This window comes from Macrobrachium nipponense, chromosome 3 (assembly GCF_015104395.2).
Source record: "Macrobrachium nipponense isolate FS-2020 chromosome 3, ASM1510439v2, whole genome shotgun sequence".
NCBI classification, from domain to species: domain Eukaryota; kingdom Metazoa; phylum Arthropoda; class Malacostraca; order Decapoda; family Palaemonidae; genus Macrobrachium; species Macrobrachium nipponense.
In genome coordinates this window covers 115,831,817-115,855,914 of record NC_087202.1, presented here as the reverse complement: position 1 = coordinate 115,855,914, position 24,098 = coordinate 115,831,817, and the positions used below count along the sequence as shown (strand labels likewise).

General features: G+C 37.4%; 1 protein-coding gene across 4 annotated transcripts in view; it reads left to right on the top strand.

Moving 5' to 3' along the window:
• Positions 1–24,098, top strand: part of LOC135221988 (leucine-rich repeat and fibronectin type-III domain-containing protein 3-like) — a 112,122-nt gene that overhangs the window by 83,002 nt on the left and 5,022 nt on the right. For 2 of the 4 annotated variants that reach the window (XM_064260093.1, XM_064260095.1), the window contains exons 6-12: positions 14,769–14,928; positions 16,464–16,837; positions 17,203–17,517; positions 18,279–18,398; positions 18,897–19,012; positions 19,617–19,942; positions 21,386–21,478. In XM_064260093.1, the coding sequence (XP_064116163.1) occupies positions 14,769–14,928; positions 16,464–16,837; positions 17,203–17,517; positions 18,279–18,398; positions 18,897–19,012; positions 19,617–19,942; positions 21,386–21,478 (1,504 nt within the window). Of the gene's footprint in view, positions 1–14,768; positions 14,929–16,463; positions 16,838–17,202; positions 17,518–18,278; positions 18,399–18,896; positions 19,013–19,616; positions 19,943–21,292; positions 21,479–24,098 lie in introns of all 4 variants that reach the window. The other 2 variants (XM_064260092.1, XM_064260094.1) reach the window with 1 other exon arrangement.

Sequence of the window (24,098 nt, the reverse complement as noted above, 5' to 3'; positions counted from 1 at the left end):
TCGTATATCTTTATAAACTTGTGCCTACGGTTTCAAAAGCCCACGCATAAAAATGTAAGAATTAGAAATACCGTAACACTGACGTAAGCAATGAACTGCTTTTAATTAGGTCAATTTTGCTCCTCAGTCATAAACAGGTCACCTTCTTTTCTCCAGTAATTCTCAGCTAGAAAGCGCCCAGTTCTTTTAGCCTATCGCGGGAGAGAGAAATCTCGAAATTGACCGGTTAACCCGCAACCATGAGTGAGCGTCGCAGGGAAAAGGGTCATTGACGTCGACAATCTCGAGAAATTACCTCTAACTTCAAATGTTGTTTTCTGTTCCTTTTATCTTTTGCCTAAAACTGTAGTCGGAAGAAATTCCTATTTCCTGGCTTCATTTTCTTCAGCAATTTGTTGAGGATAAAATCACTAGTCAGTCGTGAACACAGTATTTGAAAATGCATTCTGTCTACGACAGCTAGAATTTGGCTTATTATAGGCTTAATCAATTTGCTGTTGAATCATGTTAACCAGCAAGGGAAATACGACTTTTAAGTTATCAAGGAATTGCATAATGATATACACATCTTTTCTGTTCCCAATACTTTCTTTTTCCTATCCATTTTATTCGAAAAATGCTCAGCAGTTTGTAAACTAACTTTTCGGAGTTTTGATACATGGAAAATCAGAAAATCCGCCGTTAATTCGCTCAAAAACTTCACGGTATTTTTCATAATACATTGTTGTGATTTTTTTCGCAGTCACTTCACTAATGGTCTTTTTTTCCGCGAGTCCAGGCATTTATTTATTATCACTTTCATCTCCACCTGTCAGCCCTACCTACACTACCATCAACACTATCATGATGATTCTCATCACCACCATCATTTTCCAAATCCCAGTCATCATTGCCAATCACGTTTCCCGCGGAACGTTCCTCTACAGACACCGCAGTTTGGGACCGTAATAGTCTTGGGCTCTTTCGCAACATCTACTAATATGCTATACCTCCCCAGAATCCTTGTCATTATTCTCCTCTTTTATCTCCTGAGCAATTTTTTTTTTGTACGCCCTGACTGAGGGAAGGTTTCATTTCCCTCTTGTTCCCAACTGTGTTATTGTCCACAGGGGCCGTTTTCCTCGTTATTGAGTGGCTGAGAGAATGTTCACGGTTGTCGTAGCATGAAATCACATCGCAGTAAACGTTTCCGCTCCCTGACGTTTATTAGCTTTTTTGCAGGGTAGGGAGGAAGGGAGGGAGACGAAGGCAATTCATTTATCGAGCCAAAAGCAGCGGTGAAGTTAATACGAGAGTCGTAGTAAAGGAACGATCTCAAAACGCCGACGAAATCAAACCTCGAAAGCGATTAATGTAGCGAGGATCAAATCCCGTAAACGTCAGCGCCAGATGTTCCGCTGAGGTCCTTTGAACTGCGGCAATATGTGGATCTTATCTAAATAAAATTCGATATCATCTTAAGGTTCGTTATTTTCCTGAATGGGGATTTTTTTCGCCACCACAGATGGGAGGCATCCAGTCAAGCGTATTTATGAAGATGATTTATTTCGATGACAAACCAGATGTTCTTCTTTAACTCATACCTTGAGAAATATTCTCAATAAAGCTTCGTCCAGTTTACGAGAACGGGAAAGTGTCTTACCTACCAAATCTTCTGTATTCTCGTCTCAACAACTGAAAATGCTTATTTACGGTTATCTGCTTAAAAAAATTTATATTGATCAAGTTTTTGCATGATTAGGAAACACTAACACCAGTCGAATTCCGCCCATGACTAAAAATCAGACTCTTGTTTTCATATATCATTCATAAACGATTGAAAATATTATTTTGTGGATTACAGCCGTTAATGCAAAAGAGGCTCTTTTGATATTGAGGATAACTACTCCCGGACAAAAAAAAAAAAAAAAAAAAAGGGGATACCAGTACTACTAAAACCAATAAAACTAACGCTTTATTTTGTTATCCTTTATGAATTCTTGAATGAAATAGGAATATTAAAACTTACACTTTAAGAAGAATTCTTCAACAATCCATGCATGCTAAAAGATAATACATACTTAAAATTGTAAATGTGCAATTCGTAAAACTATCGGAAAGCAATTCTTTAATGTACTAAAATGATAAATTGTGGGCAATATATCATTTCAAAAAGTCCAACACATAGCGGTTCTCGAAGTCTTGTACGCTGTTTGCTATTCTGACACTAGAATCTAGAAGACGTTTCCGTGTAGGGGTAGGGGGTGTGGATGTCCTGCAAGCGAGGTGGTAGTTGGTTGAGGCGCCATTAGATTTTGATTGAATTGTATGGATCATGTTTTGCTGTGCTGCCTCTTAAGTGCCAATAGCTTTCCCCCTTATTTCCTGCCGTACAAACAAGACTTCTTGGGGGCATATTATGTCTATTGCAAGCATGGCACTAGCGGATCCAGAAAATTATTATGGGGGGTAGGGCGGGGAAGGCGCACCAATTTGTGTGTATATCTACGATATAGAAATAGTGTACTATTATTATTATTATTATTATTTTTCTCAATATTGTATTATTTCTATCAAAGATTTTTTCCCCATTTTTATATTTCTCGTTTATTTTATTATTATCTAAATCTTCAATATTATTATTTTGTCGTTATTTTCCAGTTGGGGTGGGCGGGTACGTGCCCAGATGGCGTCCCCACCCCGCCCCCGCCCCGCATCCGCTAGCGCAGCATGGGTGTGATCATTCACATGACCAGCTACTTCATTTCCACAGACTTTAACTTTGTCTTTACAGTTTCAATGCCGACGTTTCTCACATTCATAACACACAACATTATAAGCCAATTCTTTCTGCAGCACAGAGATGTAATCATTTATAAATAAGCTCCATTCTACCGCGTTCACTTTGGGCGAACTCTATGATGAGTGATTGAATATATTCTATTTATTACTGGAGAGAGAGGTTTAAATGTAGATGCACTGATCAGCTCAAGATTGAACTCTGATAAGACACTAGCTTGTTGCTACTTACTATCTCAAAATTTTCTTTATAAACACTTGTTTATCTAGGCGGTAATTATGTAATTAGTAATAATTTCTTCAATATTCGGTTATTTATAGCGGAGAGTGCCTGCAACTATTTCTTAAACTACTGAATTCAGACTAGTCGTTGGCATGTATTTAAGATCTCAACATTTTGTTCATATCCAGACAGTTAGCGATTATGTAATTAACGACAATTTCCTAGAGAATTATTTATTTATTTCGGATGAAACTGTCTGCAACTATTTTCTAAATGACTGAGAACTAATTAGCTGTTTTTGAAACTTATGTGTAAAGGGGGTTAATTGTCCAAGTGGCGGTTTTTTATGGGGTCAATTGTCTGGGAGCAATTACATATGTATGTGTGTATGCGTCTGTGTCTGCGCGCGTGCATCCATATGTGCATTTGTAATTGCTTTTTTAATTACATACATATCCTGTAAAGGTTATCAGTACACATGCATAAATACACATGCACGCTTTAATATATATATATATATTATATTATATACATTTATACGTATATATATATATATATATAAATATTATACATATATACGTATATCATATATATATATATGTATATATATATACATATATTTATATGGTTGAAAATAGCCGAGTTCTGTTGTCCATACCTAACTGACCGTTTGTGTTGTATTAATCTCTGGGGAAGGGATTTACCTGTAAATCCGATGTAAGATTGGTCACAGTCCCTGGCATGGGATTTCGTATACCCCAGAGTCCTTTGGAGATGTCTTTTGTTGGACGTTAATCAGGGATTTGGCTAAGGTGTTTGGGTAAGTAAATACAAAAGGGTTCGATTTTCCGAGGGGGTGTTATTCTCTTAATCGTGTCCAGGTGGGGAATTATTATTTTATTGTTGGGTGTATCTCTGGTCTTGTCTTTAGGGGGTCGGTAGAAAATTACGTTAGCTTTGTGAATTGCTTTCTCAATTATATGGTCAGGATATTTTAAAGACGAAAGTTGCTTGCGAATTAGTTCAAATCCTTTTTCCAGGAATTCTGGGGAACAAATTCGTAAGGCTCTGTTCCGACATTGCTGCCTATAATAGCGTGACTCATTCCAACAGACTTCTACGCAAGTTAAATAACCTAATAGACAATAGTGCATGGAATAATCTTGAGCAACAAGACAAAGTTTTAAACTTATCCAACACCCCCCTTACTGTAAATCAACATTTAGTTTTAAATTTAGGCTTATCCTTTGCCCTTATGCCAGACCGCAAAAACAACCTAGTAGACTTCATAGTGGCTTTTGATAAATTCATATCTGACAAAAACTTCAACCGTGAAGAGATATGTTTAAAAGGAGTGTTACTAAATGCTTTAACTGACTTACATAAGAAATATCCTGTTCCCCGCAGATTCATGATAGCCATCCACTCGCTAAAAAAGTTAGATGTTATAATAAGTAGATCCGACAAAGACGGCAAAATCGTAATAATGGACAAAGACTTCTACCTTGAAAAAATCAACCAGCTCCTTAGCGACACAAAAAACACATACGAAAAACTGACGAAAAATCCCCTCCAAAACGTTCCCCAACAGAATTTTTTCGGAAAGTAAGATTAATTGGCAAAGACAAAAACAAAAAGAGTATTGAACCTATTAGAGAAATTTAAAGTAATTAATCCTAAATTACCCTATTTTTATGGCCTTCCCAAAACTCACAAAGACAATCTTCCATTCAGACCCCATCGTTTCATGTGCCGTGCTTTCAATTACAAAATTTCTAAATGGTTAGCTGGCCTCCTTTCCCGCCCTTTTTTTTTTAGGCACTTTTTCTCCCAGTCACATTAAACATTCGGAAGATTTTGTCACAAATTCAGAGAAGCACATATACCACTTCACAACATAAAACTTTTAAGCCTTGATGTAGATTCCTGTTCACTAAAGTACCAGTACAGGACGTTCTTCAGTTTTTAAGGGTAAAATTAGCCCCCTAATAATAAAGCTAGTTGAATTATGTGCATCTAATAACATATTTTCATTCAGGGAATCATTCTACAAGCAAAAATTCGGGTGTAGTATGGGTAGTCCTTTAAGTCCTGTTCCTAGCCAATCTGTACATGGAATACTTTGAAACTACAGTAATAAATGCAATAAAACCCAAAAACATGCTGTGGATGAGATACGTGGATGATATCCTAAACATTTGGGATAATAGGTGGGGCAATTTCAATGAATTCCTCTCGAAATTAACACATTAGTGCCCAGCATCAAATTTAAAGTTGAATGTGGGAAACAGACAACAAAATTCCTTTTCTTGATGTTTTAATAATCAGAGATACGGACAGAATACAAATTTACCATATACAGAAAACCAACGTTCTCACTTTCATACATTCACTACTTTAGCTATCATGACATTTCTATCAAAAATAGTGTAGCTAGTAACTTGTTCTTAAGAGCCTTACGAATTTGTTCCCCAGAATTCCTGGAAAAATAATTTGAACTAATTCGCAAGCAACTTTCGTCTTTAAAATATCCTGACCATATAATTGAGAAAGCAATTCACAAAGCTAACGTAATTTTCTACCGACCCCCTAAAGACAAGACCAGAGATACACCCAACAATAAAATAATAATTCCCCACCTGGACACGATTAAGAGAATAACCAACCTCGGAAAATCGAACCCTTTTGTATTTACTTACCCAAACACCTAAGCCAAATCCCTGATTAACGTCCAACAAAAGACATCTCCAAAGGACTCTGGGGTATACGAAATCCCATGCCAAGACTGTGACCAATCTTACATCGGATTTACAGGTAAATCCCTTCCCCAGAGATTAATACAACACAAACGGTCAGTTAGGTATGGACAACAGAACTCGGCTCTTTTCAACCATATAAATGAACATAACCATAGAATAAACTGGAATTTGTCCACGTGTAATTTATAGCAGCAACTGCCGGTACAAGAGTCAAATGATGGAATCGGCCTTAATAAAAGAGAGGCAGGTAAGAACATCTCAAAAGGAGGATGGAATTCAAACACGATCGACAACGTCTTCATTCAACCAACCCTTAAGAAGATTAGAGGAAGATTATCAGCGGGGGCGGGTGACTTAAAATGGCTTGTTTGTGGATGGACCTCTTGGTATAAATACCACCTTTTCTGTAAACTTTTCTCATTCATCTACCTGAAGAGGAGACAGCAGTCTCTGAAATATAGTACTTTTTCTCTATTTTGTGTTTTTATGGGCTCCTTTTATTATGATATATATATATATATATATATATATATATATATATATATATATATATATATATATATATATGTATATACATGGTTGAATTTCCTCTCGGAACCACCATCCATCCATTCAATGAATCCTCATAAAACTAATCCATCCAAGCCACGGGAGTCATTCACTCATCCGCGAGCGAGCGCACAGTCATGCGCAATCTATTGCGGAAAAAATGGCCAAACAAACACCGAACCGAGAAATAGCTCGAGTCCTGTCATTAATCACAAAGAGGTAGAAATTCCTCTCCTTGTTTACAGAAGGAGGAACGTAACTGTTCCTCCCGAAGACTCGCATCGCTGGGTAACTTTACACTCCATCATTCTCTTGCTGCTGTTCTCACGACAGACAGCGAAAGGGAAAGAGGAAAGAGAGAGAGAGGAAGTCTGTGTGTGTGTGTGTGTGTGTGTGTGTGAGAGAGAGAGAGAGAGAGAGAGAGAGAGAGACCTTTCTCCTCTTTTTTTGAATCAAATAGATTAGCTGACGTGTTCTTTGCAGATGAATACAGGTACACTTATTATCTCTTTAGTCACGATCAAGACGCAGCTGTGTTCAAAGGATGAATTCAAAGTCGTTATTATTACAAATTTGCCGGCGTGAAAAATATCAAGCAGGATGAGAAAGCTCACGCAGCAGCGATAGGGTGCTCGTTTATCATCTAGGAATTATCCTTACGTCCTCGTACTAACTTATTTTTGCGCCACAGATTTCAGAGAACGGTATCATTAAGATTTTATTTCGCTGGCAAATGATCCTCACTCACTCTATCTTTGGCTGAAATTATAAGCGATCTTACAATCACAAAATAAATGTATAAGAAAAAATGCTATTCGTAGATATCCTAGTCATAATTTTTAGGATATAGTGACTAGGCAACGAAGTTCATAAAGCAGAAAAAATCACAACGTCACCAGAGAATGATGTCCCTGAAAATGCGTTGTGCAACATCTTGATGAAAGCACGCAAAGACTTCGAAAATTAAAAAATATACCAAATCTTCAGAACGAAAAGCTTGACAGTTTGAGTAGTATCCGTTTGGAGCAGTCTTTTCTTATTTAAGCTTAGTCATGTACGCCATATGGACACATTTAAGGACCACAGTTGTTTTCTTGAACATAATGCCCTTCGAAGTCTATTCAGTTATGTTGAAATAAGCCACGACATCGAGGCCCCTGGAATTTCCAGTTGTCGTGTGATGTTTCCGTGACCTATCCCCCCATTATCTTACCCCGCAAACCAACCCCCAACCCCCCACCCTATAGAAAGAAATTAATTTTTTATTTCAGCTGCATTGCCTTCTCATTGGTTTCATATCTACTCTTTTTAAAGACATCCTTTTAGCTTTTGGCGAGACTGAGATTGGTTTCCAGCTTCGCTCTCTCTCTCTCTCTCTCTCTCTCTCTCTCTCTCTCTCTCTCTCTCGTAAAGAAGAATATCAGAAATGAAAAAAGTCAAACTAAGACATTTTCTCTATGCTGCTACGTGGTTTGGAGTCATCCCATGCGGCATGCATAATCATTTTGTTTTTAATGAAGAGTTGTAGAAAGGGGAGGGTAAACTGGACCATTTTCTCAACTCTCTTTATATTTCGAGGATGCGAAACGAATATGGTCTTTATTCAGTGGATGAATAGGGACGCCATTGTTGATGTTATATTTGAAATACCGAAAGAAATCTGACATGGATGAACGTGAGCTGTTTCAAAGATACAAGATACAAAGAAAATTATTATTATTATTATTATTATTTTTTTTTTTTTTTTTTTTTTTTGCTCTATCACAGTCCTCCAATTCGACTGGGTGGTATTTATAGTGTGGGGTTCCGGGTTGCATCCTGCCTCCTTAGGAGTCCATCACTTTTCTTACTATGTGTGCCGTTTCTAGGATCACACTCTTCTGCATGAGTCCTGGAGCTACTTCACTAAGCCTCTAGTTTTTTCTAGATTCCTTTTCAGGGATCTTGGGATCGTGCCTAGTGCTCCTATGAGTTATGGGTATGATTTCCACTGGCATATCCCATATCCTTCTTATTTCTATTTTCAGATCTTGATACTTATCCATTTTTTCCATTTTTTTTTCCCTCTCTTTCTCTTCAACTCTGGTGTCCCATGGTATTGCGACATCAATGAGTGATACTTTCTTCTTGACTTTGTCAATCAACGTCACGTCTGGTCTGTTTGCACGTATCACCCTATCCGTTCTGAGTACCATAGTCCCAGAGGATCTTTGCCTGATCGTTTTCTATCACTCCTTCAGGTTGGTGCTCGCGTACCACTTATTACTGCAAGGTAGCTGATGTTTCTTGCACAGGCTCCAGTGGAGGGCTTTGGCCACTGAATCATGCCTCTTTTTGTACTGGTTCTGTGCAAGTGCCGGGCATTCACTTGCTATGTGGTTTATGGTTTCATTTTTCGTATTGCACTTCCTACATATGGGAGAGATGTTATTTTCCGTCTATCGTACTTTGAACATATCTGGTTCTTAGGGCCTGATCTTGTGCCGCTGTTATCATTCCTTCAGTTTCCTTCTTTAGCTCTCCCCTCTGTAGCCATTGCCAATTGTCATCGCTGGCTAGTTCTTTAGTCTGTCTCATGTATTGTCCGTGCATTGGTTTGTTGTGCCAGTCCTCTGTTCTTTCTGTCTTTCTCCTGTCTCTGTATATTTCTGGTCTTCGTCTACTTTTATTAGTCTTCTTCCCATGCACTCTTTAGCCACTCGTCTTCACTGGTTTTCAGATATTGCCCCAGTGCTCTGTTTTCGATGTTAACGCAGTCCTCTATACTTAGTAGTCTCCCTCCTTCCTTTCGTGTTATGTATAGTCTGTCCGTATTTGCTCTTGGGTGTAGTGCTTTGTGTATTGTCATTTGTTTCCTGGTTTTCTGATCTATGCTGCGGAGTTCTGCCTTCGTCCATTCCCCTATTCCTGCGCTGTATCTGATTACTGGCACTGCCCATGTGTTTATGGCTTTTATCATATTTCCGGCGTTGAGTTTTGACTTGAGTATCGCCTTGAGTCTCTGCATATATTCTTTCCTGATCGTGTCCTTCATCTCTTGGTGTTTTATATCTCCTCCTTCCATTATTCCCAGGTATTTGTATCCTGTCTCATCTATGTGTTTGATGTTGCTCCCATCTGGTAGCTTTATCCCTTCAGTTCTCGTTACTTTGCCTTTTTGTATGTTGACTAAGGCGCATTTTTCTATTCCAAACTCCATCCTGATGTCCCCAGATACAATCCTTACAGTCTGGATTAGGGTATCTATTTCCTTGATGCTCTTACCATACAGCTTGATGTCGTCCATGAACATCAGATGGTTGATTTTGTTGCCTCTTTTCTTGATTTGGTACCCGGCATCCATCTTCTGTAGTACTTTTATGGGAATCATGGCTACTACGAAGAGTAGTGGGGACAGTGAGTCGCCCTGGAAGATCCCTCTCCTGATATTAACCTCTGCTAGTCTTATTCCAGAGCTTGTAAGTATTGTATTCCAGTTGCGCATTGTATTTTTGAGGAAGCTGATGGTATTTTCCTCTGCCCCATATATTTTCAGGCATTCTATTAGCCATGTGTGTGGTATCATGTCGAAGGCTTTCTTATAGTCTATCCATGCCATGCTTAGGTTGGTTTTCCTTCTCCTACTGTTCTTCATTACCATTTTGTCTATCAGGAGCTGGTCTTTTGTGCCCCTACACTTCCTTCTGCAGCCTTTCTGTTGGTGGGGATGGTGTTTGTCTCCTCTAGGTAGTTGTATAGCCTTTCACTGATGATACCTGTTAGTAACTTCCACATTATTGGTAGGGCATGGTGATAGGCCTGTAGTTACTGGCTATATTTCCCTTACTCTTGTCTTTTTGTACTAAGGATGTTCTTCCTGTGGTCATCCATTTGGGTGCATGGTGATTTGAGATACAATGCTGGAGTTGTTCTGCTATTCGTGGGTGTAGGGCCTTGAAGTTTTTGAGCCAGTATCCATGGACTTTATCGGGACCTGGGGCTTTCCAGTTTGGCATTTTCTTTAGTTGGTGTCTGACTGTGTCTGTCGTGATCTCTGTGAATCTTTGTTTTATTCATTCCTGTTTCTTCTTCCTTGACTTCCTGGAGCCATGTTGCATGTTTGTTGTGTGATACTGGATTGCTCCATATGTTGGGGTGGGGGATGGTGTTTGTCTCCTCTAGGTAGTTGTATAGCCTTTCACTGATGATACCTGTTAGTAACTTCCACATTATTGGTAGGCAGGTGATAGGCCTGTAGTTACTGGCTATATTTCCCTTACTCTTGTCTTTTGTACTAAGGATGTTCTTCCTGTGGTCATCCATTTGGGTGCATGGTGATTTGAGATACAATGCTGGAGTTGTTCTGCTATTCGTGGGTGTAGGGCCTTGAAGTTTTTGAGCCGTATCCATGGACTTTATCGGACCTGGGGCTTTCCAGTTTGGCATTTTCTTTAGTTGGTGTCTGACTGTGTCTGTCGTGATCTCTGTGAATCTTTGTTTTATTCTTCCTGTTTCTTCTTACCTGACTTCCTGGAGCCATGTTGGCATGTTTGTTGTGTGATACTGGATTTGCTCCATATGTTTTCCCAGAGTCTCTTACTTGGTTCGGCTTCAGGAATTTCTGGGTGGTTGTCTTCCCCTCTTAGTTGGCTGTATAGTCTTTTCTGGTTGGTTCCGAATAGTTTGTTCTGTTGGTATCCCTTATTCCTGTTCATGTACCGTTGGATCTTGTGTGCTTTGGCCTTAAGCCTCTGTTTTACATCTTCTATTGTGTTGTTTAGTCCCCTCTCTTGTACTTTGTATTTCTCGTTGAGTTCCTCCCTTGTTTTCTTGCTTCTTAGCCTTTTTTCTTCCATCTCTTTCAGTTTACTCAAGTCAGATCTCATCACCATGATTTGCTTTTCCAGGCGCCTTTTCCAAGGAGGTTGCTGTTTTGGTTTCTGTTGGGTTGGTTGTGACGGTGGTGTTGGTGTTCGAATCCCCATCAGTTCTGCTACTAATCTTGCTCCTGCATATGTCAGTTATTGTTTCTGTGATACTGGTGGTGTGTATTAGGCCTATTATTTCATTGACCTCACTTGTTTTCTCCCTTAATTTCTTGGTGTTGTAGGCTTTCATGGAGGGGATCTTTGTTCTCTCTGTATCTGGCTCCATCCATTGTCTAATCTTTTCTACCCATTCCGTCCTCTCTGTTACTTCGTCGGTGTTTCTTTGTGTGTCGTTGTTTTGATACCTCATCCTCCCTGTCGTCTTCTGTGGCATCGTCTCTCAGTTCGTCTTTCGTGTAATTCGTTGTCGTGTGACATTTCCCTTTCAGTTTCCTTCTCTTTCTGTGGGGAGAGCCAGTTCTTTTTCTTTATGTTCCTTTATGTTCCTTAATCTTGCTCCTGCATATGTCAAGTTATTTGTTTCTGTGATACTGGTGGTGTGTATTAGGCCCTATTATTTCATTGACCCTCACTTGTTTTTCTCCCTTAATTTCCTTGGTGGGGTTGTAGGCTTTCATGGAGGGGATCTTTGTTCTCTCTGTATCTGGCTCCATCCATTGTCTAATCTTTTCTACCCATTCCGTCCTCTCTGTTACTTCGTCGGTGTTTCTTCGTGTGTCGTTGTTTGATACCTCATCCTCCCTGTCGTCTTCTGTGGCATCGTCTCTCAGTTCGTCTTCGTGTAATTCGTTGTCGTGTGACATTTCCTTTCCAGTTCTTCTCTTTCTGTTGGGAGAGCCAGTTCTTTTCTTTATGTTCCTTTATGTTCCTTAATCTTGCTCCTGCATATGTCAAGTTATTTGTTTCTTGTGATACTGGTGGTGTGTATTTAGGCCTATTATTTCATTGACCTCACCTTGTTTTCTCCCTTGAATTTCTTGGTTGTTGGTAGGCTTTCATGGAGTGGGGATCTTGTTCTATCTTGTATCTGGGGGGGGCCTCCATCCATTGTCTAACTCTTTTCCTTTTACCCTATTCCGTCCTCCTCCTGTTACTTCGTCGGTGTTTGCTTCGTGTGGTCGTTGGTTTTGATACCATCATCCTCCCTGTACCTGTCGTTCTTTGTGGCATCGTTCTCTTCAGTTCGTCTTCGTGATAATTAGTTGTCGTTTGGTTAAATTTCCCTTTGACCATTTCCCTTTCGAAGTTCGCTTTCTTTTCTTGGGTTGGGGAGAGCCAGTTCTTTTTTCTCTTTATGTTCCTTTATGTTCCTTAAAGTCTTGCCTCCCTGCATATGTCAAGTTATTTGTTTCTGTGATACTGGTGGTGTATTATTAGGCCTATTATTTCATTGACCTCACTTGTTTCTCCCTTAATTTCTTGGTGTTGTAGGCTTTCATGGAGGGATCTTTGTTCTCTCTGTATCTGGCTCCATCCATTGTCTAATCTTTTCTACCCATTCCGTCCTCTCTGTTACTTCGTCGGTGTTTCTTCGTGTGTCGTTGTTTGATACCTCATCCTCCCTGTCGTCTTCTGTGGCATCGTCTCTCAGTTCGTCTTCGTGTAATTCGTTGTCGTGTGACATTTCCCTTTCCAGTTCTTCTCTTTCTGTTGGGGAGAGCCAGTTCTTTTTCTTTATGTTCCTTACTTGGTCTGCCAGCCTCTGCTCTGTTTGGGGGGTGTTATTCCTCTCATTCCAGATGTTGACCAATCTTCTTCTATATCCTCTCTCCGTCGGGTTGCTTCTGATGTAGCATCTCCATATTTCCTTATTTTTTGCTCTTCTGTCCGAGTTTTTCTGTCCTTTTTGGCCTCTGTAGCTCCAATCTCGGTGAGGCTGTTGATTACTGTCGTTGTGGTGATCAGTTGCTGGATGACGACCTCCAAGTACCTGACCGTCTTCCCTACAATTGGGTTGAATGCCTGGTTGCCGGACGAGGCTCCTCTGTTGCCAGAGGTTCCATTTACGTCGTTGTCGTTTAATCCTTCATTTCTTTCCATCATTGCTGAGTTTTGCTATTTAACCCATAGCTGGACCCTACCTACCCCATCAGGGATAGGTACTCATTTACAGCTGAGTAGACTGAGGAAATTATGGTAAAGATCCTTTCCCAAGGAATCAACGCCGAGGAGAGCGGTCACCATCCAACGACTGACCAGCCCCAATGTTGCTTAACTTGACTTAAGTCTATTGACGACCTAACCCACTCCTCCACGGCGCCACTATTATTATTATTATTATTATTATTATTATTATTATTATTATTATATTATTATTATTATTATTACAGATTGGCAAGACCTCTTCTTTTATATAAATTTCTTGGTTAATTTCGAAGTAAAAGCGAGAAAAATGTATTGGGAATTAAAATCTAATGATACAGCAACCATTTTATCATTATTATTAATTATTATTATTATTATTATTATCTTATTATTATTATTTTATTATTTTATTATTATTATTATTTATTATTATTATTATTATTATTATTATTATTATTATGAAATATATAAAACATAAAGAAGAATGGAAATTATCCAAGGTCATGCGTACCTTCTCAAAAGTATCTTATCCTTTTCCATATTGCTTAACTGATCGCGGACCAGGAACAAAGACCAAAAATAATAGTACAAATAGAATAGTGCTCATATCTATTTCATATTAAATAAATGGAGGTTTTGGAGATTACACGATACTTGAACAACTCGAAGCACTAACTCTATCCGCTTCTTAATTTTCTAGTGAGAATTATATTTCCCGATTCATATTACAACGTTTCATTTATTACTTTAGAAAAGATATAGTTTGAAATTTTTCCTACAGAAATCTTCATTACAATTTTTCTTCGTATACGTCGTTATGACAAAGCAAAACCTCTCTCTCTCTCTCTCTCTCTCTCTCTCTCTCTCTCTCTCTCTCTCTCTCTCTCTTGTTTGTTATGGAAATGTATTTCCTTTTGGCGTTGTAACGTGTTATACATAACTAAAGTATATTACAGATAACATTGTCTTATATGTGATTGTGTGTGTTTATGTACTATATATATATATACGTATATATATATATATATATATATATATATATATATATATATATATATATATATATATATATATATATATATATATATATATATATATATATAATATAGTGTGTGTATATATATATATGTATATATATATATATATATATATATATAGATATATATATATATATATATATATATATATATATAGTGTGTGTGTGTGTGTGTATATATATATATATGTATATATATATATATATATATATATATATATATATATATATATATGATTTATATATATATATATATATATATATATATATATATATATATATATATATATATATTTATATATATGTGTGTATACAAATATATATATACACACTGCATATATATGTATATATACATGCGCGTATATATACAAATGAAGAGACAGAGGTCACTTAATTAAGCCAAAAAGAAACACGAGTACAACCTTGACCAGACACACAAGTCCTGAAGAACCCCACGTTTTTCATTACAGGTTCTGGATATCGGTTTCAACATGATCACGAAAATCCCCGACGACGCCTTCTACGGAGTGAGGTCACTGACCCTACTGGCTCTGGACGGTAACCCCATTAACACGGTTCCAGTGCAAGCTTTCAAACACCTCAACACCACACTCAGGGGCTTCTCTGTGGGTAAGTGCCGCTCATATTACATAAAGGTTATCGCGCTCGGATGATAATACAAGTTTAGATTTTATAAACAGTGGCTGATCGTTAAAAGGTTAAATAACCAAAGGTATATAATATGTTTTTTTTTTAATTTTTTAATTTTGAACCACATAAAACTAATGGGCTTCATTTTGTTCACATCTTCAGCCGATGTCATAAAAGATTAACCTTTCGTATATTGTACCATTTGGTGAAGTAGTTCGACGAATTACTTTTTATCTTTAAACAAAGGTGAGGTCTATTCTGTGATTGAAACACTTTGGAAACATTATTTTAATGCTTTTGAAAGGTCAGCAATGTTCCTATTGAACCATATTTTTTCATTATAAAACATATTTTCAACCGTTTCTTGATATCTGCTCATTGAAATAGCCGAAATGTTCCTTATTCGGCTCTAATGATTTCTGTTAAATCATATAATTCTTTTTTCTATGTAAATAATCAAGTTTGGGTCTTAATTTCATGTCTGATGTTCACTAACAGATGGCCTGAAAGTTTGTAGTGTCTTGAATCATTCAAACTGTGCGTTGGTTAGTCTAAACTGGATGTAAATTTTGATACGAAAGTATATTATTCAGCGAGAGCTTTCAGCTTCATGTACAGTTTAATTTAAGACCAACAAAGTCTTCTGCCACACAGCTGTCAAGGAGATTATGGCATTTTCTGAAAGTCCAGTTATGTTATACTTAGCAAGTCACTGTCGATGTTCCGATGTATACTTTGGTTGATTAAATAAAGATAAATATAAAAACAGTAAATGCCAATGGCGAAGAGTATCTGTTGGTAAAATTATGTTAAGTAATATTACAGTAATATCAATATTTTTTTTTATTGATGATAACCAGTAGCTTACGTATCCATCTTATCATCCTAATACCTGCAGTCAGTTTTGTAATATTTTCAATATTCACTTCTTAAAGTCGCATGATATTTCAGGATTGCAGCAAGACACCCGCCCCCCCCAAAAAAAAAAATTTTTTTTCATCCTATTAACTTAACGGTTTTTTAAAGTTACTACCTCAAAAGTCAAGGGCCTTAAGGGTAGTCGGCTGTTTTACTAACCGTTTTTAAGGTTTCATCAATACAAACCTTGAAAGGAAGATAAACAGACTGACGGGAATATTAGTAATACTTGAAATGAATGGAAATACTGCAAAAAGGGTGAGTCATTACCGAAGGTTAGCGAGAAAAAAATGGAATTACAGATTGTGAAACAGCTCTCAACGAAAGTTAGGGTGAGTTTACATAAAACCAACGAATGTACTACTTAAGTCTAAGTCGCAATTTTCAACCAGGAAATTACGTCAACAATAATTCTTTGTATCTTTTGATACGAAGACGGCTGCTGATGCTGTGTTTGTCAGACCCAATTCCCGCAGGATGATGAGGCTCGTACACGTTTTTTACCTGACACCTTCGTATTTCTGGGAACCCCTTTTGCTCAGCATTATTAAATTCCTTTCAAATAGCGCCATATTAAATTTGGAAGTCGGTTTCAGGTGGCAAATTCCTTCATTGCGACTGCAAAGTGGCCTGGATCACCGAATGGATACGAGACTACGATCTACAAGTGACTTCCCGAGAGCGCAACCCACAGTTCTGCGGACAGCCTCCGGAGTACAGAGACCGGTCGTTCTTCCAGCTGGGTCCGTCGGAATTTGTTTGCGATTCAGAAGATCACGCGAATCCAGAGCTTCCGGTGTCCACTTTAGATCCCCTTATCCCCCCACCACCACCACCACCACAATCTACGACAACTACCACTACCACCACCTCCACGGAAGCGTCGACGACAACGACGACTACGCCAGTTATACCAACGACTCGACAAACGCCGTCATCTCCTAGGCCGGAGGTTACTTCTGAAACGCCTGTGAGTTAATTTGCTGTTGGATTTGAACACCAGATATAGATAACTATTTTTACTTCTGTTGTCAGGAAACCAGTATCCTCGTGTTTTTATATCAGCTGATCTCATTTCTAAGGGAGGAGTTTTGTTAAAATATACATATTTTAAAAAACAATGTCTAAGAAGCTCCTCTCTGCTGTACCCAAAGTAGTCTAGAAGAAGAATGCTAATCATTTAATGTGATGCTTACTGCTACGCGCCATACAAATATAAATGCCAGTCGTTGAGACGCAAAGATTGTCTCACTTGAGATTTCTATGTAAAATAAAGCCAGATGGACCTAGTAATAATTATGAAAGCGTATTAGTTCACAATCTCGTCCTTTTCAGCGAACATCCTCATCTGGCCCCGGAACTATCATTCAGCCACAGTCTGCCGAAGAATCAGGAGTTGGCAGCGTTGGTTCTGTACAACGAGGTCCCGGAGGACAAGGCCCAACGAGAAACCGTCCTACCTTGGACGTCTCTCCTCAGATTCCTCCTACGAGATCTCAACAGCGTCCTTCGAGAATTGAGAGGCCCTCCTCACAGCCTGTTCTCTCTCCCGTCAAGAGGCCAAACTTGGTTGTTAGGCAACACGACGAACCTTCTGGCCACAGTGAAGACTTCTTTGGTCTCAAGAGTCAGGGACCCTATGTTGAAGAGGTGGGTACTGCCAGTAAACTAACTGGATATTTCGATACTAAATAAAAAGTGGTCATGCAAGACAAATATTAGAGCTCTAGCTGTCTACAGAGATTTTATTTATTATTTTATAATGATTTAGTGATTTGTGTACGTATTTACTTTCCATTTTAGTAATTTGTGTATTTACTTCCCAGTGACAGTGATAACCAGTATGGCCGTGCATGGAAAAAGTTGTTTATTTCTCATGAAAGCTTGCATAAATCAAAGAAAATGGTTTGGAAAGAAGAATTACGAAAGTACGATATGATACAATCCAATATATTGGTACTTCTTACCTTGCCTTGGCGTTTTTTTTTTTTTCCTTTTTTATTAAAGGTAAATAATCACAAATTTTAACTTAACATGGTACTGGTATGTCACCACCCAGAATGAATAACACAATAAATGCTTACAAATGGTTACCCTGGTAGATGCTTATTATCAATACTTTTTGAGTTCGTGTTCAGGTAAAAGGAGTTTAGATTAAATCAAGTAGCAAGTTTTAAGAAGCTCCCAATTATCTTTTCGAAAACTGCTTCATGTAACACAACGGTTTCTCATTTGCAAGGCCCCAGTGCACAGCAATGTGAATTGCACAATTTAAATATATATATATATATATATATATATATATATATATATATATATATATACATACATACATATACATATATGTGTGTATGTGCGTGTGTGCACATAATATGTAAACTGAAAATATTTCTTTTGAACTGTTCTTTCAGGTGATAGTGCAAGATGCTTATAGGAAGGACAACTCCGTCATAATTCAATGGGACTCTGAAGTCTCCAACATCCTGGGCTTCAGAGTTGTTTACAGGCTTTTCGGGGACAAGACCTTCAAGGTGAGACCCTTTCAATTCTGCTTGGTAGAGGAATAACTTGAAAATGTATGTAAAAACCAGATGATTTAATAGCCTTAATCAACATGATGTCTTAAGACTTGATTCATATAGTCATGAACTTATGTATAGGTTAAGAGATACTTAATCATTTACCTATTTCGAAACCTGTAGGTAATTTGACATCCCGTAGATTTATATTTGTATGTTGAACAACAGTTCCACTAGATAAGATAGAGTTGGTGGCATATTTTCAAAATGTTCATCTACTTTTTATGTCTGTCGCATTTCCATTAAGTAATTCCGCTGTTCTTCAGTTAGTCAACTGTAATGCTTTAAAACCATGTTATTAGGATCAGCTGGCTTCAGAACAGAAGTAGTATAGGAGTCCCTACTTACTTACGACCAGCTCAAATCCTAAGACATTAATGTAAAAGGCAGCCTGAACAAATAAAGTAGGCACTTACATGACGGGCAATGAAGAAGTGTTAACATTTTCAGCTGGGTCCACCGCTGGCCTCTTCGGAAAGGGAGTTCAAGATCAAAAACGTTCCGACTCAGGAGTGCGTCGTGGTTTGTGTTGTGTCCCTCGAGGACGTCAACGTTACGCCCAACAAGTAAGTCATCAACGTTTTCAGGGACGTTAAATCTGTCAGGAAAGTCACTCACTTTTTCTTAGACATTAAGCATGTCAGGAAAGTCATAGACGTCTTCTGAAACGTTAGACAAGCCAGGAGAGGTCATCAACCTAACTTCCTCTTCAGTGACTATTCAGATACTCATAATTCATTCAACAGCAAAGTTATTCATCCACAGATTCGTCTGGTCCTTCCCCCTCGCAGCGTATAGTTCAAAGACCCTGATTCTTTTGAGAGTGAAATTATTGAATGAAGAAGCTCTACATTCTCATTTCAACTTGCCCCTACTATTCAGTATCTATATCCTCATTCAAGCACTTAGCTATTCCTCCACCGAGTCATCTGTTCATCCATTCAATGAATGACTCATTTCTCATAGCGTCCCGTTCAAAGCGTCGATCCTTTTGAGAATTAAGTGATCGAATGATGAAACTTTACTTGTACAAGTTCAGTAACTTCCTACAAGCCCCACATTCAATCTTGATCACATAGTATTAAGTCGCAATGTATACTTTCAGTCGCTTTATTTATTCATCCATTGATTCATCCGTTCATCCATTCAACGACTCCCTCCTCCCCGCAGCGTCCAGCACTCGCAGTGCCGGGAGATCCGGACCGAGTCATCGGCAGCCATGCACATGGACACCATTATCATCGCCGCGTCGGCAGCCATCTGCGGCACCGTCATTATCGCCGTCATCGTCTTCATCTGCTGCAACAGGAAACGCAGCGGCCACCGAGAGAAGGACGGCATTCCCGCGGTCCTGAGTCCTGCGTCGCCGCCCCTGGCCTCGCTCGGCACCCTCGAGACCGGCACTCTCGGCGGGGGATACAAAGGCGACGGAGACAACATCTCCATGTTCTCGCATAGGTCGATACCCAGGGCTAGGATGTACCACATGGACAAAGGTTGGTGCAAGTTTTTTTTTTTTATTCTTGTTTGTTTTATTTGTTTACTTTTTTGTTGTTGTATACTTTGTTTTGGATTAAATGCAAATATCTAATTGGTTCTACATTCATACATACGTGTGTATTTATGTACACACACACACACACACAAACACACACACACACATATATATATATATATATATATATATATATATATATATATATATATATATATATGTATATATATATGCATGTATGTATAAATAATAAATTGTTTATTCTTAAATATAGTATATGATACACTTATAAATTCTCTATCCATAAACTGTTAGGTCGTCTTGGTGTTTTTGTAAGAAAAATTGACCTAACAATACCTATAAATAATTATGAACTTTAAGAAATCTTCTCTGAGCTATGAACCATATTTTGAGCGAATGTTTATGCTTTGGAATAATGAAAACAAATAAATAGTCAAATTTCAGTGGATATTTGAGAATTCAAAATAACGTTTTCGTGTGAGATGAGGGAGGAACATTTTTAAAAGACTTTGATAAAGCTGATCGAAATTTTCGGATGCACAATAATTTGTATAATGGGTAAATTTAATTCCTCTAACATGAAATTGAATAATCTAACACCGCAGTGGTCCTCAACTTTTTTCAAAGTTCAGTTGCAATTAGCATTTTAGTTGTTAATCACATGAATATAGTAATGCAATATTTTGACTTTGGGAATCTTGCTGGAAAAAGAAAGTTTTTATTGTCAACGCTATTTTCTCTTTTTACCAAATTTTAAATGGTGTATTTTGTTTCCTACTGGGAAAGAGGTTCAGTCAAGTTTGAGACTACTTATATTTTAAGGTAGACAAAGAAAGGAAGGTCATACGAACTGGGTGGGTGGGTGGGTGGGTGGGTGGGTGGGTGGAGTGGTGGGGCGCATGTGCCCGAGCCCGTATAGGCTGTCGACGGCCCTAAAATTTTCAATAAAAACATCTATCTGGGTTTTGACAGAAACGAAAAAAGGGGATTCCTTTATGTAATTGGCAGAAGTGTTAGTAATTTACAATAACAAAAAATTCTTGAATCCAGACGTCATAAAAATCTTTTAAATTTCTGTTACTAATTCCAGACGCTGTTGCATTATTTCCTTCCTTTCATTCAATGTCCCATAATCAATCATTAGTTTATCATATACCAAAAAAGGGAAGAGAATAGTTTAAAAAATAGAAAGATAAACACCTTTGGTTTCGATTGCCTGATCTAGAAGGTTGAGAACCATTGTAAGGGAAAAAAATTACAATCTAAATCCCGAAACTAAAAAAAAAAAAAAAAGCGAGGAAGGAAAAAATATCCAAATCTTGATCTTCAGGTTCAGTGAATAATGGCTTTATCCCGGACGATGCACGATCCCACATATCTCACATTTCCTCTAAACACATTCCACGCCCCCGGTCTATGGCAGATGGGCAGAGTCAACGGTCGTACTCAGCTCTCAGCGCGGCCAATCTGAGATATGCTCCGAGCTTCAACCACGGCCTGGGACTCTCCAGACAAGGTATGGTATGGGAGGATTGCTGCAGGGGAAGGGGAGAATGGGATTCTGGAATGGGAGAGAGAGAGAGAGAGAGAGAGAGAGAGAGAGAGAGAGAGAGAATGATGAAAGGTAAATGTGAGAATATGATTTCGAAGTGATAGAGATTGTTAGAGAGACGTAGAGAGAATGTTTTATATTACTTTAATGGATATATATTCAGCTACCTATGGAAGAGTACAAGCTGATGGGAGAATAATCTGAAATGAGAGAGAGAGAGAGAGAGAGAGAGAGAGAGAGAGAGACAGACAGACAGACAGACAGACAGACAGAAAATTTATGGTGCACTGAACTTACATTCACTGAAATCAAACTTTGAATAGAGGCATTTACGTGTGTCATTCAAGCGCGCCTCATAAACAAAAGACAAAGACTGAATATATGGATGAAGATAACGTCAGTAATATAGATAAAGAGTTAAAAGACCACAAGGAAAATTAAACTGAAGTAACGAAGAATAAATATGAGTCTTTTGTTTAAAAATAAGTAGTTTTCTGGACCGTAAATTTCCGATTACGTCACTTATTTGTTCTATGACTTACGAGTATTTCTATCACCTGCGCCTTTAGGAACTTTGCTTTTACTTTCCTTTGGACTTTGTTTGCGACTGCTTTTGTTTTTGTTCTTGTACGCATAAAAAATAACTTTGAGAGACTGTAAATATTATATATATATATAAATGTATAATACTGCCTTTTTTTTGTTGTGTGATGTTACATAAAACTGATTTAATTTGAGCTTCTCATCAATGTGATTTCTTTTACTGTCCTTGTTTTATGTTTTCAGCTGAGGAAATGAAGATGTGGTAAAAGTTTTCCTTTAATTTCTTTTTTATGGCTTTACTTTGTTTCGTAAATATTATTTGTCGACTAAAAAAAACCTGATAGACAGGTTTCTTTTCTCATATACTCTGTACATTATCTTTCAGAAATATATTTTCACTATTGTGTAAATAATTTCCTCAACTAAGGAAATACTTATGGAACCAATTTTACTTTATCTGCATTTGCAAGAAATATCCTTAATGCATAATATCTTTAAACTTGCATCTTTTCTCAATTCTAAAAAAAAAATCCTCCGATTTGGGCTTTGAAATTTCCTATTTTTTCACTGCATGAATAAACCGTGAAATGATAATGGACAATGAAAAATGACACAATTACGATTTTCTTTTCTTTATTTCATCATATTTAGTATTAGTGTAACGAAATTTTTATTTTCCTTTAAATTGTGTAAAATTATTTTGAAACTTGAAGAACGTATATTTGATTTTGTAACCAAGTTCATCAGAAAAACGAGAACTTTTTATTATAAGGGATGATCAATGTATTCCCGAAAACACGCAAGTATTGTGAATCATAAAATTGTTTATAAATGTGATAGAATAGAAAAAGTTTTTACATGGTAGCTGTATTTGTAATCTTTTATTATATCATTATTATTGTTACTGAAGTGCAGAAACATTTTTTTTTTCACATTGCTGTATTTGCAACCTATTCATTATTATTATCATTGTTAAAGGTTATTAATCTTGTAGAGGTTCTTTATTTTTCTTATTGCGGCATTTTCGTTGCTACTTAGACAGGTGAGTAAAACACCTTTGTTGGTCATAATAAATATATGGACAAAATCGGTATTATTTATTTATTGTAAGTGAATAAATAAATAATACCGATTTTGTCCTTATATTTATCATAACCAACATAGGGGTGTTACTCACCTATCAAGTAGCAACGAAAAGGCCGCAATATAAAAAATAGAAAAGAACCTACACAAGATTAAGGCCGCTGAAACAGCAATAGCCTTTAACAAGACTTGGTTAGAAGAGGGTCTCTTACCCAGTTATTATTATTATTATTATTATTATTATTATTATTATTATTATTATTATTATTATTATTATTATTATTATTATTATTATTAAAGTGTTCAAAATTTTATTGTTATAAAAGCTAGTTGGTTTAAGGGATTTTCTAATATAATGGGACTTGATTATGTTCCTAGAAAGAAAAATGAGGGGTTAAGAATATTGTTCGTTAAGTCCTGAAGACAGGTTATGTGTAGAAAACCGTTAGTTGAACGAGACGTTGCAAAACCTGTCTTGTGTTTTAAACATGTTATTTCATTTTAAAAGCAGGTTAACAAATTGAATTGTACCAGGCTATATTCATTGCCTCAATATTAACGCAACAGAATCTCAATTCATTTCTTTTATCCTTATTCCTCTGTTCAATGAGAGCAATAGTTCTGGTCATGTTATTGATATTCGTTCTGTCTCAAAGACTACTTCACCTTTTTCGGTTTCCTTTACACGGGTTTGCACCTGCAGATCACTCTTTCACCCTAGTTTATCTTCAGTTTTCTTATGATGTAGTAGTGTACTAGAAACATAAAAAAACCTTTTATTGAACCTTTACAACACATTAAAGGAGTGGGTACACATACAGTTACTTTCACTACAAGAATCACATGTTTCTGAGCTGACTGCAAGTTGAATGAGAGCTTTCATACAAGCATTCATTTAGTTGACTTTTTGACTGCACTCACCGTGCTTTCAGTGATCCTATGATTCTTTTGGCAAGGA